Here is a 15,806-nt window from a genome sequence, read left to right on the forward strand (position 1 = left end):
CATTGAGCTGGTGCCATTGGGCCCTGGCCCCCGCCCCCCCCGGACCCTAGATGGGTTTCCCTGTGGGGGAGCAGTCCCTCTCAGGCTGTCGCCTGCCTGAGCCAATTGCCCTGCTCAAACAGAGAGCAGGGGTTGTGGGCAGCACACTGAGCTGTGGAAGTAGGGGATTAAAGCCTTTCTCAGACCCCAGCAGGGTTTGTCTGGCAGTGGGGGTGGGGGGAACAGTCCCTCTCAAGCTGTTGCCCCATCCTCTCCTCTCCAGGGGGGAAGTTCTGGCCACTCAGGCAGACCAGCTGCTGTCCCCAGCCAGGCTTCCCACCCCCACCCCCTTTCTAGCCTGGGCAGTGAGGGCTGATTGATGAGCAGAGGGGCAGGGCCAGCCCTGCTGTCTGAAGCAGACAGCACGGCACAGCACAGCCCAAGACTGAAATGCATACTGGGATGCTGGGGGACTGTGATTCAACTTAAACTAGGAAGGAGGCTTGGGACAGAAGTTGCATAAACCAATTTGACCCAAATCACTTAAGTCTAATACTACATTCCATCAGGTTTATCTTAAACCAGTTTCGGCCATTTTGAAACTGGTTGAAGTGCACTCAACTTTTGTTCTATTACAAGTTTAAACCAGTTTCTGATCACTTAAACTAGTTTATGTGTAACTCCTGTCCCTACCCTTAATGCTAAACTTCCTTTTGAGGTGACATAAACCAATGTCCCTATTTTCACAGATCCTGCAAATAGAGCTTAAGACAAACATTTCCTAAAAGTAGTTTAAAATTTTTGAGATTTCAGTTTTTCACAGACCACGTTTAAATGTCTCAAGACTAGGCTTCAGAAGTCTTGAGTTCTCATAGCTCCAGTTACAAGCAACAAGCGCTTCAGATTTTCAGTTTCCCTCTGAAAACTTCAGACCCTAAATGTCTAATGCTGAGCATCCAAAAATTACAGACAGCTTTTCTCAGCTTGGAGTGATGTGAGATGTTCAAGCTCACTTTCTGAGCCAGGAGTAGAATTCAGAATCCTCCTGGTTCCCCAGGTTGTACTTCCCTTTTTAGGAATTATATTAAATATATGATCTGATATGATAGCAATGTTCGTGCCTTAAATAAAAGTTAAATACCCATAAAGTATCACTATCTGAACCCTAGCTAACCAGATTCAAGGGCCCATTGTAGTTAGTGGTAGTTTGTAGGGCTGTGCAGAGCTTCGATCCCTGATTGGATTTGGCAGAGATGATGGGGGGAAGATGGAGTGTCCCACAGAAGCACAGGGAGCTCCCCAGCATGCTTGGCAGCAGACCCAGAAGTGGACCAGAAGCACTTCTTCTGGGTCCACCAGGGAGCGTGCAGGAACTGGTGCCTCCTGGGTCTGAGGAGGCATCAGGGTCCCCCCATGGCTGAGCTGGAGGTGCAGGGGGGGCCCCCAGCATGCTCCCCAGCAGTGGACCAGAAGTACTTCCAGTCCACTTCCGGGTTCGCCACCGAGCACATGGAGGGCCCCCCCTGCACTCCTGTGGGATGCTCCATCCGCCCCAGCATTGCAGCATTCACAAGCTGCACTGTTATCTTGAGGTATGTAGAAAAAACTTTTAAAGCCGTATCTGTGTCCAAATCACTGATTGTCTGAATCAGCATCAAAACTTCAGATTCAGATTTGGCTGAATCAAATCAGGGACAATGATCCGAATCAATTAATCAAATCACCGTCCCTGATTTGGGCCGAATCTGAATCGAATAGGGTCCGTTTCGCACATCCTTAGTTGTTTGCCGTGCCATTGGGATCAGATCCTATTCATTTTAGTAGAGTTCTGGTAGCCACAAGAAGTTGATGGATATGTGCATTTTGTATGTAATTAGGGGAAGCCTGTGGCTTGATTAATTTCTTAAAGGAAAAATGTGGGTTAAGTTAAGGATTTGTAGTACTACCTATGAAGAGAAGGACTAGAAGAAACGTCATAACAAATGCACAAGCAGAGGAAAGAGTGGGAATTTCACCATTTGTAAAGAAAATTGTCAGAGTCAAGGCCTTTATGTAAATGAGAATGAAAGCTAATGAAATGTAATTTGTACAGAGAAAGGTTCATGAGTTCAGGAATTATCCCGAGGCAGAAGCAGATCAAGATAAATAGAATGTGGGCTGTACATAGAAATGATGCTGAGAGTCTAGTAAAAAGTCTGGGAATAGCTATTAAAGCAGGATATTGGCAGGGGATGCACAGAACCCTTACACAGAATGACTTTGAACATTAGAAAGTAAATATACCTGCAATAAAAGTCATAAACATAAAGACATCACATTAAAGGGTGGCAGTCTATTACACCTACAAACCCACGATTTCTGCGGTCATTCCCGAACAGAAAATCATTACTCAGGGTGGGGAAAATGGGCATGAGTGGAAGGAAAAAGAGTAGTCAAGACAGAAGCTGATCATAATGCACCACATCAAGGAGTCTTTCCTCAGGCTAGATTTCCACTGGAGTCAATTCATTTCCAATGGGAGTTCGAACCACATACGCCTCAGTATTTCCTTTTAGTTATTTTCTTTTACTTCTTCATCCCTCCTTGTTTTTGCCCATCCTTGGACACAGCAAAACAAACTGTACCTCTGCTGTTCCCATTAATTGCACTCTATGGGTCCTGTGGCATGCAGCACTCATTTTCTTGCCATAAACACACTGTGAATGAGCATAGATGCCACAAAGTAATGATTAGTGCTAGCAGAAAAAAAACCGAGCAGAACTTCTAGCACATTTCAGCTTAAACACCAGACAGTACTCACATGATCCTCTGTTCACACCCAGAGAACAACCTGCATGGCCCAACACTCAAAGGCAGTACAGGGTTTGATTCAGAGCCCACTTAAGCCAATAGGAGTGGGAGACTTTCCGCTGGCTTTAGTAAGCTCTACATCAAGCACTCAATTCCCAGGTTACTTTGTACCTGTGCCCATAATCTGGTAGACAGCTTACTTCTAACTGCTTCTATGTCATGTCTGTTTAGTCAGGAATTATCTGCGTTCCCTCCTGTATAAAAGCACCTTGCTCCCATCTAAGTCTATGTCGGCCTTTTCAAGTTCAAAATCCAACCCTCTCATACTCAGTTGTTCTGCTACCCTCAACATTGTAACATCCACAGAAAGCCCTGACATTTACTTCTTGGCTCATCTATGCAGCACTGTCTTCTAACCACAGCTCTCATCTGTGGAGTTACTGGGAACACAAATGGTACAGCAGTATGCAGTACTTCACAGGAAGCAAACAGAGGCAGCACAAAGATATAAATAGTAAATGAATTCATGGCAGATAGTGCCTGGCTCTTCCATCAGCATGCAAAAGAAAGAGAAAGTGCAAGCAGTCTCTGTGCTCCCACCTCCCATTCTTTATGAAGGCCCAGAACACAAAGGCAGCCTCTGAGCTGAATGCAGTGATCCTGCAGCGGGTGTTTCCCTTGTCCCTTCGCATCTACCCCAAGCACAGAAGTGAGTCCCCGCTGCTCTGTCCTAACAAAGTGTCTCGCTTGTGTTCCCCAAAATGTTAACATGCATTATGCCTGCCTGAACAACCTGGATGGTGGGTTCCCCACACTGACCCAACATGGGCCTTTGTCACGTCTTTTATCTGAAGGTAACTGAACAGGGCAATCTTGGCCGAGTACAGACAGTCAAGAAGCCCTAAGCTGAAACAGTCCAGTCTTTGCAGGTTAGTCTAAGCTGCGTAGATTGAACCGATAAGCAAATGAACAGACGTTCACTTTTGATTCTGGAAATGCAGCCACGTGCCTGCAGTGGCCCAGGCCAGAAGCTGGGGGGCACTAGAGCAGACAGCTTGGGCAAAGGCTAACCCACCCACCCTGCAATGGGGGATTTGCAGGGGAGGTCTAAAGCATTCTGAGATTTTGGGGGACTATGAGTTAACATGAATCTGGAGGGGATTTGAGATAGGTTAAATTGGTTTACTGAACTTCTAAATCAGTTAAGTCTGATACTACATCTATACCAGGTTATCCTAAACCTGTTTTGGCCATTTTGAAAGCAGTTTATGTACACTGATGTATTACAGATTTGAATCTGTTTCCAATCACTTATAAGTGTTTGTGTGTAGTTTCTGTCCCTAGCCCTTAAGAGCAATGGGCTACATTTGTTATAAACCGAAACAGGAGCAAATCCCCTGGACCCAAGGCAATTGCTTGCAGTTCTGGAAGAAGAGACTTTGGCCCCGTATTGGCCACATAATCCCTTGCTATAGGATAACTAAAGGATATGTTGCAACGTAGAATGTCGGCAACTCAAGGTTTTTTTGTGTCATGTTTAGTTTAATTTGGATGCTCTGTATGTGATCCTAATTAGCGGACCCCACACAGAGCATGTGAATTAAAATAAATGTGACATAAAAAACCTTGAGTCACCGATGTTCCTGCTCTTCACTGATTTTTAAGTCAGACTTTAGTCTCTTGAAAAATACTTTGGGACACATTCTGCCTTTGTTTAAGCCACTAGCATCCCATCAAGGCTAGATGTGGATGAAACAAAGAGAACCTGGCCCTCCGAATTTGAAACCGTTTCGACTGAATCCCTGCCATTTGAAGCTCACGTGCCACTCTCTGCAGTTCATAAATAATGTGCAGGATGTTCATGTGGGAAAGGAGAGAGATGTGATGACTCACAGAAAATAATCACTCATATGAAAAAAAAATGCATTCTGTGCCTCACGTAATTCCAGCAAAATTATTGTTGTGCTGCAAATATTTTTTTATGAATAGGGCTCAGGTGTATTCACTCATCTCTAGCTGTTAAAATTTAACAGTCTGCTGGCTCAGTAATGCTACAGCAGTAGTTTAGCACTTTCGTAGGAAACATTTTTTGGCTTGGAAACAGATTCTTCGTACCCCAGGCTTTGGGCCATTTGAGGCTGAACCCATTAACAAAGGTGACCGAGTATCCCCTAGGAAAGAGCGGCAACGTGTTTCACTCTCCTAGTAGAGTCCAAAAACTGATCTGTGAAAGTGCAGTTGTACTGGCTTCACGTTAGAAGAGGGGTGGGGGTGTAGATTTTACTCAACCAAGAAAGCCCATGGCAAAGCCATCTTTCCCAAAATAAAGTGTTAACAGATTTTAAACAGAAAACTGGTCGCTCATGCGTTGCCCCGCTAATCAGCAAGCCTTACCAGTCTCTCTCTCAACCCAGTCTACAGAGGAGAGGAATCTCCTTCATCCATAACGAGGGGCCTTGGCTATTTAGTTCATGCTGTAGCGACTCGTGCTTTTAGCTGTGGATGTCCCTGGTGGACTGGCCACAACAGCAGCCATTACGTTTGATTGTCCGCTGCCTGAAGCAGGAGTTTGACATGTGCAAAGACGAATAAGTGTATTACTTGCGTAAGCTTGCCCTTCGGCAACTATGGGGTTTTTTTTGGATTTTCTTTAATTCTTGTGTTTTTACTTGATTGTTTAAATCGTTCTTTCTTTTTTATTCTTCCTTTTAAAGGAGAAGGAAGAGACAATAAATGGAGGAGAGAAAAAGACAGGGTTGTTCTGTAACTGCAACGATACTGTGAATATTGAGCGATGATATTTCATGTCAACAATTTTTGTAAATGAGGATACTGAAACAGCAGGTTTCAACATTTTAGTAGACCAGGGATGCAAAGTATTAGTCAAGGGAAGTATGAATAAATTCAGCTTAGATACTTCATGAGTGACATCTGGAGAAATATGGCTTATCTGACACGTATTGTAACTGAATTAGTCAAAGGCTCAATGGCTTATTTCTCTTCAGTCAGCACACAGTTGACCATGCTTTGGTAGCTGTTTTTCACAGGGAAAAAAAATGCAGTGAAATGCAGTCATTTCCTGATTTGTCAGCTCTCTAAAACGAAGCCTGAACTGGACACGCTGACTTACCGCACCTAAATTTAGCATGAACTTCATAATGTTCTTAAAGGTGAACATGAAAAAATTACCATTTTCAAAAGAAAATCTCTCTTCCTTCTTTCTTTCCTATGATAATTTGTCTAAAATATGTTGATTATAAATGGTTTGTTAACCTGATTTTCCATTTTTCCCCTTGTTAAATATACCATAATACGGTGATGCATGGAAAACTTCTGATAAATTGAGGGGGAATTTTTTACCCTTTTGATATGGTTTCAAAATGGCCTGCATTATACTGGGGGCTTTAGTCTAAACAGAAATCTTAGTACACTTGTTTTTTTCTCTGCGCCTGCTTCCACGCCTCCCATCAATGTCAGTGTGAATTTTGTTTCATAGTTTCATAGTTGGTAGGGTCAGAAGGGACCTGAGCAGAAAGGACGCTGGGGTCAAACGACTCCAGCAAGGTGATAGTCCAGCTTCCTTCTGAAGACCCCCAGGGGATAAGCGAGTACTACTTCCCTTGGAAGTTGGTTCCAGATCCTAGCCACCCTGACCGTGAAGTAGCGCCTCCTGATATCTACCCTGAATCTACTCTCAGTCAACTTATGGCCGTTACTCCTTGTTACTCCCAGTAGTGCTCAGGGGAAGAGGGACTCTCCCATTGCCTGCTGGCCCCCCTTGGCCAGTTTATAGATGGCCACCAGATCCCCCCTCAGCCTTCTCTTGTGAAGGCTGAACAGGTTCAGGTCCCGTAGCCTCTCCTCAGAGAGCCTGCCCTGCTGCCCCCTGATCATGCGAGTGGCCTCCTCTGGACCCTCTCCATGCTGTCGAGATCCCTCCTGAAGCGTGGTGCCTAGAACTGGACGCAGTACTCCAGCTGCGGCCTGACCAAAGTCGCATAGAGGGGGAGGATCACCTCCTTGGCCAACACCTTGTCTGTGAATGCATGACAAGGTACGGTTGACCTTCCTGACTATGTCCTCACATTTAATCATATGAATCCTCACATTCATGGACTGAAAGGAAAAAAAAAAGAAATTGCTTAATCCGCAACCTGACAGCACATCATCTTTGCCTAAGTGTGAACATTTGCTGTACTAACAAACCAGATTAAACATACTACATGCAACTGATATTTCCCCATTACCTAACCATTCCAGCTTTCTCAGCAGTGCATAATACCGGCGGGGGGGGACAGTTAAAAAGGTTAAGTGCATGCATCCTTGCAAATGGTCTAGGAAGGAACTCCTGGAGTCTGAATTTCAAGAGGGAATCCTGGAAAAAAAAAAATCCAAGTTACAGCTTTGAAATATCTGCCAGAAGCACTATCAAGCCAACATTATACAGCAGCAATAATGCATGCAGCTTAGCAAGGGCTGAGCAGCTTTGATGACTCTTAAAAGATATATCTATTTCTAATTATGCACTGGCTCATGTCCACACGCTGAAATCTTCTACAAAGGGACGGCTCATTAATTACCAGCGAGGATATGATAAAAGTGGGGAGCCCAGTAAGTTGCTTTACAGCAGATTTTCTCACCCCTGACTTTAGCATTCTGAGTGAGCTCGCACTGCTTTCACTCCCACTGTGCACACTAAAGGACGTCAGGCTTCATTGAGCAGCTTTATTATCATATATTAACCTTAACAAGGTGGAACAATCTTTTCCGTGGTACAAGGGTAATTAAGCTTTAACACTCTTGGCCTTCCCAATGCTTTGCCAGGCAAAACTTGTTAATCATTCCAAAAAATACAGTAAGCTGGCATTCTCCAAAGACTGCTGCATCCAGATCAGCAGTTCAGATAGTTTATAAGCTCAAGTTCCCAAATGAATGCCAGATTTTCTCCATAGACACTTGTGCTGAATTCCCACTGAAGTCAACGGGACCTATGCATAAGCATCTAAAGGCAGAATTTGACCCAGACAAGATTACTATATCATATTTGTTCTTGTCCAGTATGTTAAACAGTTGCCTATGTGAAGTGATTCTGCTTTATATTCCAGTGAGACCGAGGCTGAGATTCTTGCAGAGTAAAGAGCATGTACAATAAAGTTTGTCTTGTGAAAATATTGCCTTATCTAAACCTTTCTCCCCCTTTATTCTCAGATGATGCATACTTACTGCAGGGACTCAATATTGAGGAACTTTATCCAGAGACCTCTAGTTTCATTACATATGATGGGTCAATGACCATCCCACCCTGCTATGAAACAGCAAGTTGGATAATAATGAACAAACCTGTCTACATAACAAGGATGCAGGTAAAGCAAAAGCATTTATTGGATCTAGTATGATTATCAGGAGAAGAATATTTTACCCGCATATCTTTGTATTATCACTTGTGAATCAGCTCTTCGGTGCAGCCATCTCTGCATGCAGTTTAGGTATATTATGCAAAACCTAACCAAATGGTGGCATGTTAACAGTAATAAATATTAAATGAAAGACTAAAATAATCGTGGCTTTGTTGCCTTATAAGGATTACCCAGCTTCAGATGCCTAACAGGGACCCAGGCCAAGGCAAAAATAAGAACATTTAATGAGCAGCAATAGCCGTCTCATGAAGAACTGGGGCAGCAAATTCAAGTAAAAATGCAGGCTATGACACAGGTACTTTCAGAAGGGCAGAACTGATGCAAAGAAGTTGGGATATAGGACATTTGTTCTAAAAAGATGCATTGTAGGCCACGGACAGCGACGGCGTAGAGCAAGCAGAAGGAGCCATATCCATACCATAGACAAGACCACATATCCAAGGAACACATGGATTGAAGGACTACTACAAAGGGAACATGCCAAAGTGATTCAGTTGCTTTAAACCCCACCCTGCTCAGTGAAAGCCTCAGAAATGCACCGATCAAGCTCATCTCCCAGTGCAGTGTTCATCAGTGAGACTCCTACAGATCACTTAGCAGATCTCAGAGCTATTTTCTCACTACATCAACTTTCAGGGAATAATAAAAACACTTCCTGCCCTCCCCCACTGTAGTAAAACAGCAGGGGTAATTTGGTCTGAGAAATATAAGGAAAGGGAGGATGAGCAATCAGCTCTCAAAATAATTTGGGGGTTTCAAATCATATTCACTTTGCAAATAAGATGTCTGAAGGAAGCTTGAAACCCATTTTAACCATGAAGTATTCATTCTGTCCAATTCTGCATGGATTCAGAGAATTAGGACTAATTTAGGAGAATGACACAGTTCAGTGGGAAAAAACGATACATATTACACATTCTAAACTTCCAAGCAAACATGAAGCACATTTTCTGTAAGAAACGTGTTTGTTACTTTCCAGAAGTAATGTACAACATGAGGATTCGAATATTTCTGTAGCCTGCAGGAGTACCCAAGGGGCATAATCTCATGATACCTATTCCTTGTCATGCTTTTCTGGTTGAATAGCATAGTTACATCCTACACAATTAGCACTGCAAATTGATTTCATGGAATACTTACTAATTATGCAGTATACTTGGACTGAAAACTGATGTAAAACTAAAGACTTCCCTTGTAACCATTACAAAAAATGCAAAACCCACTTGTTGATGTCATTAACCACGCTGGATTTCTCTGGTTAGTACATACTTAAGCTAACTTGGTAGCTATCAGAGGCAATAATAATTCACCAAAAGTCCTTTTATCTTTCGATTGTACCCCAGAGCGATACAATTCAATCTCATTTAGAATTGAAAACATCAAAATGCAGCCTTTTATTTGTCTTGTGGAATTTCTCTGCAGAAATTCACAAAATGTGTTGGTTGGTGTGAACCTGCATTTCTCAGTTACAAGAGGTTTCAGCTGAAAAATTTCAGCCATCTTCGTTGCTACTTGGAAAGCCACTACCACTTGTTACCTAGGTGGTGGGTTGTAGTCCAGCTGCCAGTACGCAAGTGTCCCTAGGGCAAAAACCACCTTCACAATGGGTCACTGGGTCAAGATTGGCCCATAAGGGTGTCCTAAGTTAGGAAAGCCCCTTAGAGTACCAGTATGAGGATAACTACAGTGGTGCTAAGCAAAAGAGATGAATCAGAGGATAAAAAGGATTGCAGCCTCCAAGGCTGCTAGCACCATGCCTTTTAGTTCATGTTCTCTGCATCTGCTGCTGCCTCCACGTAGAACTTAGGATTCCTTTTATTTCTTGATCATAATTTCCTTAAGTAATTTGCATGTAGCCTGCAAAGTGTTTTGAATGAATGAATGGCCTTTGCCTTTAATGCATCCCTGGAAATTCCCCTTGATGCCAAATCACATAAATTTGGCTTAATTTTAATGTATAATAATATATTCTGTTACTTAATTTGGGATGGTGGTGTTTACTAATGATGAAGAATAGTATTACAAGTCCTTGTTTTGTATTTTGTGTAGATGCATTCTTTACGACTACTAAGCCAGAATCAACCATCACAGATATTTCTGAGCATGAGTGACAATTTCAGACCAGTCCAGCCTCTCAACAATCGATGTATCCGAACTAATATCAACTTTAGTTTACAGGGAAAAGATTGCCCAAACAATAGAGCACAGAAACTTCAGTATAGAGGTATGTTTTACATACAGCAATCTCAATAATATTTTCTGTGCCTATGCAGAGCTCCCAAAGCATGCCACCAATTAGGCACATCATTATGTGCAGCACCTTTTGGAGGCAAGTGTATAAATCAATGGTTGCACTGCCAAGACAGCTAGAAAAAGTTATTTTGTATCTTCACAAGGCAGGCAGGCCTTAGAGCATCTCCATAGTACAAAGAATGTTCTAACTGACCTGGGAAAATGGGGGATGTGTCAGTCCTGATCTTTAATGGGAGTGTGATTGAACTTTTTGGAGGTATAATGCAATCACAAATGCTTATGCTGGGATGGGTTTTTTTCTGTACAACAGACAAATAGAGGACCAGCCCAGTAGCCTGATGATAAAGTTTTGTGTGGGCCTGGTTGGGGGCTCACAATTGAGCCATAATATGCCTCGGGCATTTCTTAACCTACCAGGATATGAGATTGTTGCAGAGGTGTTCTCAATATCAAGAGAATGGGTGGGTAAAAAGTGTCAGTTATCAACAATGATCCCCAAGGCAAATGAAAAAAAATGTAGTCAATGGGCTAGACCAAAGTATAGGATTTTCTTTTAAGAGTTGAATGATTCTGTTGCACACTTTAAAGTAAAAAAGCAAGAGAAGAAAGGTCTTATGTAGACCCAGCACCTTGAAAAACAATCTGTCCTACTGGACTGTCTAAAACAGTGGTCTCCAAACTTTTTTTTGATCATGCACCACTATCAGTAAAAACATTTTTGAGCGTGTACCCCCAATATATGTATATTTATATAAATATAAAAGAGAAGTTCTAATATTTTCTTCCCGCACCCCAATGGATCGTCTTGCGTGCACGCCACTTTGGAGACCACTGGTCTAAAATATTGTTAAATCTGCTATTTAAACATTAAGCTTTAAACACATAGAACTGCAACCACTGCAGAGCCAGAAAAGGGAGTGCAGGCTGATTTAAATTATGTTTTATTGATGGGACACACAAAAGCAAATCAGCATATGAACAGGTGGAATAGGATGTGAATAACCTGAAATGAGGTGTTTTATAGTGATACATGTCCCAACACTTCATTCTAGTTCCTGTCCAGAAAATAATTTCTAGCTATAAATTGTTTTCTCTAAAAAGACATCAGAGGAAAGTAGGGCTGGAAGGGACCTCAGAAGGACACCTAGTCCAGCCCCCAGATGCTGCAGGTGCAAATAAGAATCAAAATGTAATTCCACTAGAAGTCATTTCATGTCACTGCCAGGGTCTGATATGAACAGAGTAAAACCATAAATAAAGAATTGCAGGACATGTTGCAAGGAGCCAACATATATTCCTGCTCTGAAAGGTAACTCCATAAAACTGGTATCAGGAGGGTCCGGGCTGATTATCTTTCAGCAGTTTAAATTGAGCAGATGTAATATGGAAAAGTAAAATTATGATTTTTTTCCAGCTGTCGAGCCAGCAAACTCTTACTGTCAGGCTGGTTTCTTCATTACCAATAGCATATGCTATGCATTTGGAGCCTACTTGGGGATCTTTGTTCATGCTACTGGACTTGGAATAGAATCCAACTCCCTCACCCAGAGCTGCTCTTTCTGCAGAGATCACAAGAATAAACTTTAATAAAAAAAAAAAAAATGTATAGCCTTAAAAGTGAAAAGATGTACATGTAGCAGACGGTTGACCTGAATAGTTAGATGCTCCTATATCTAATAGGAGAAGCGTGCTAATCTGATAAACACATGTGTAAAACATTAGGAGACAGGAAAGCTGCAGATATGCTTATGATAAAGATGTTGGAAAAAAAGTGTGTTGGGGGTGGGTATCTTGAAAAATAACAAATATTCTGTATGCCAAAAAATGTTTCCTGTATTGGATTTTTTCTAGTTTGGAGCTTGGGTATTGGGGTTTTTTCAACTTCTGTGCTCTCCCCTCCTTAATATTTTTGTTGCTGACAGTGTAAAATTAAAAAAGACAAGGAAAAAAAAAAAGCCCGATAAAATAAATGGCAACTGTTCATTTCCCAATTTTACCCAAGATGAAAAATGCTGGGGGGAGGGATGGGGTGCAAATCTTACAACCCCTCAATTAAAACAGACCATTTTTCATTTTAAAAAGTTGAATAGCCCTGATTTGTTGCAACCGTGAGTCTTCATTTTGAAATTACTCAGCAACTACTGCCTGGTACTTTGTTTGGTTGGTTTTTAAACCAGGCTGTTTCATATTCGGTGTTTCTGGAAGCCTGACTGTCACTTGTTTCTTTCAGTAAATGAATGGCTCCTCAAGTAATTAAGGACATAGCAGGAAGAATCCCTAACCTCAGTGGAATGCTACGACTGTGAATTGATATAATCTAGAACGCACCCAGCCTCATTCACTCTTTGGATTCATCACAGCACGTGGAAACGTGCTGCAAGAAAAGAGCTGCCATGATGGAAACTCAACTAAAAATTCATACATAATGATCAGTGGTAATTAAAAAAAAAAAAAGACAATAACTACAGTAAATGTGATTACAATTTTGATACAGTTTTCCTGAACTAATTTAGCGTCACAAAAAGAGACTTTTCAGCCTTTGTATATATGAAATTCTTCCTCTCTGCCCCCTCCCCCAAAATTAAAAAAAAAAAATTAAAAAAAAAAATAAAAGAAAAAGAAAAAAAGGTGGCTCGGTACAGCATCAAAGTGGAGTTGTGTTCTGTGTGCCAAGTAACCCTTGGAAAGCTCTCATTATATCACTATTATTAATGGATACTGACAAGACAGAACAAGAAGACTGTAGAGGAAACATTTCTAGGTTATGATCCTTCTGTTTATTTAATAAAAAAGGACAGACAGTGAGAGATAAGTATTGTAAATATTTCACTGGAGAATATAAAGGAAATTGAAATATTTCCCTCTTTGTCACATATCTGTAGTAGGACTTGCCAAGATCAGAATTGATCCATTTTCTGTTTCTTGTTTTACAAAGGTCATACATTGTGTTTGGTTACTGTTAACAACTCAATAAATGTCTTTAACAAATTAATTTAGTTCACTTGTTTTGGTTTGTTTTTCCTTTCTAAAAGATTACGCCTCTAGCACTCGTGGCTGCACTATTTATGTTTTTCTTTTCCTTTTCCTTTTTGAATTCATTTGTTTGTTTGCAGCCAGTTTAGCAGAGTTGATGGCAAACTAGATTGCATTTAACAAAGCGAGTGTGACTTTAACTCTGCTTTACGGTTCATCGTTAATAAGAGTTAGGCTCCAGAAGTGGAAAGCAAATGAAAAATGTCTTGGTTTAAAATCACCATTTCCTCTGTTGAGTCCATTATTGGGCCATACAAATTCAACCTTGTAAATTGGTGGAGAAGGATATATTTTCTTTACAGATATAGCAGGAGCTTACCAAGTAAAAGCTAATGCCTTTTTCTTGTTTATAACGGTCATTCACTGTGTTTGGTTACTGTCAAGAACTCAATAAATGTGTTTAACAAGTTCTTGTAGCCCGTGTTTGACCTTCTTGTATGTTATAGTGATAATCTTTCAAGCCTTCAGTGGGCTGGGCCCTAAGTAACCACCCTCCCCTCTCTACAAGCTGTCATGACATCTCTGTCCATAGCAGAAACGGCCCAGTTGACAGAGCCGGAAGTGGGACTCGAATGGCTGGAGTATTCCAAATGGCCAAACCCGCGTTGTGCGAGTTCCCATTGCCAGAAGTAAGATGAGGCCTAAGTTTGCAGTCGAGGAATGAGTAAAGATCTCTTCACAGAGACCTCCTGCAGTGCTGACAGCTGCTCAGTAGCTAGCAAGGCTTTTCTCTGCAGGCAAATGAGTAAAAAAGGCCACTTTTTCCAAAACATCAAAGGTGGTTGAGGGGCCTGGAGTAAGTTCTTTATGGATGAAACTGATACTCCCATGTATTATGAGCTTGGCAGCTGGCTGGTGAAAGGTGTCAGTAGATATCTGTAACTGGTTACCAATGTTCAATTATATGCCAGTCAACATTATTAACCCAGGTGTGCGGATTCTGATACGTAATGGGAAAATAAACACTGCAGTGTCAAAGTTGTGAGTACTGAGACCAATTAAAAACTTGAACACCTCAACTCAATGGATCGATCCCTTTGCAACCCCACTGACCTGCATGTGACAAACACATTATTGGTTCTTAAGCAGGAGGAGGCAGTACAGTTTGCAAGGGGTGTCACACTGAGATGTCCTCATAGCTGTTTGGCCATTTCGAGCAATGGCAAAGTGCCACCTCCTGTAAGTTGCATGCTCTTGTCAAGTACATCTATGAAATGTTGTGAAAAGCGATTGCGATCATCAGTTGATTATGCTAATTAGGAATTAGCAGTTGCTTAGGAATTAGCAAGTGAACCCAGGATAAACTAAATGCTGCTCCTAAACAACTGTATGGGTCTAGGGAAAGCTGGAAGAAGCCCTATTCTCCTTGGCACGTTTGCACAGAGGGCATCCAGAAGCCTGGTACTCGGGTAGAAGATGCAGAGGAGTCAGTGTTAAAGGACGTGAGGCTTACTAGCTAGGATACATGTTGAGGGAATATTGCCTGTTTCATAGGTCACAGGGAAACAGAGCAACCGTTTCCTCCAGCCACCGGCAGTAGCAGAACAGTGGCCTATTCTCAGCACCACAAGGATTGATTGATCGCCTATTTTAGTCAGCATGAGTCTTTTCAACCAACTTCACTGCACCTTGCATCTAATTAGTAATGGGCAGAGACCTGAGTCAAACCATACAAGTACTGCTGGAATTATTATAGCATTGTGGCTTAATGTTAAAATAAGAGCAAGATTACAGTTTTAGTCCTGTTTGGTCAGCAGAAACTGTACACATAATACAAAGCACAGGTCTTTCCCATGCACGTCTCTATATCACCACAGAGGTCTTTAATTTCAAGTGGAACATTTTTATAGGACTGACTCTTCTCAGGGTTTGGAAGGCTTGTCTTAAACCTCTTTCCAAGCTGCGGAGCAAAGTTTCTTAGGATTCAAAGTCCAAAAGCATCGGTCTATATTTTGGACAAATACCTGGCAGATGTTGACCTGAGTTTGCCTGATGGCAGAAGGTAGGAAAGATAAGACAGGTGTCCAGTATAAAACTTTTCATAAGTAATAAATTCTAGTACTGATAAGCTGGTTGAATTTAAAAAGAGGAAGTGATATGATAAAAAAGGCTGGTCCCAGTGTGGATTCATGCTGCATTTTGGATTAAGTGAAGCCAGCATATAGAAGCAAACAGAGGGAATTAGTAATCACATGGATGCATTTGTCAAAGCTTCCAGTGAACTAATCCAAATTACAACAAGATTTTTGTCTTCCAAATCAGAGAATGTAGCAGAGCTAAACCCAACCAAAGCTCAGAGTCCAATCTCCCGCATCTCAGAATTGGGGAGTATTT

The 15,806-nt window shown here is 41.8% G+C and overlaps 1 protein-coding gene across 1 annotated transcript in view; it reads left to right on the forward strand.

The window, feature by feature from the left end:
• Positions 1-13,431, forward strand: part of CA10 (carbonic anhydrase 10) — a 360,982-nt gene extending 347,551 nt beyond the window's left edge. Inside the window, exons 7-9 of the mRNA XM_019542455.1 lie at positions 7,978-8,132; positions 10,236-10,410; positions 12,670-13,431. Of these exons, the coding sequence (XP_019398000.1) occupies positions 7,978-8,132; positions 10,236-10,410; positions 12,670-12,692 (353 nt within the window). The 3' untranslated portion in view covers positions 12,693-13,431. The remainder of the gene's footprint in view (positions 1-7,977; positions 8,133-10,235; positions 10,411-12,669) is intronic.
• Positions 13,432-15,806: the final 2,375 nt, after the last annotated feature.

The sequence above is a fragment of the Crocodylus porosus genome, unplaced genomic scaffold, assembly GCF_001723895.1.
Source record: "Crocodylus porosus isolate Cpor-Errol unplaced genomic scaffold, CroPor_comp1, whole genome shotgun sequence".
Taxonomy (NCBI): Eukaryota; Metazoa; Chordata; order Crocodylia; family Crocodylidae; genus Crocodylus; species Crocodylus porosus.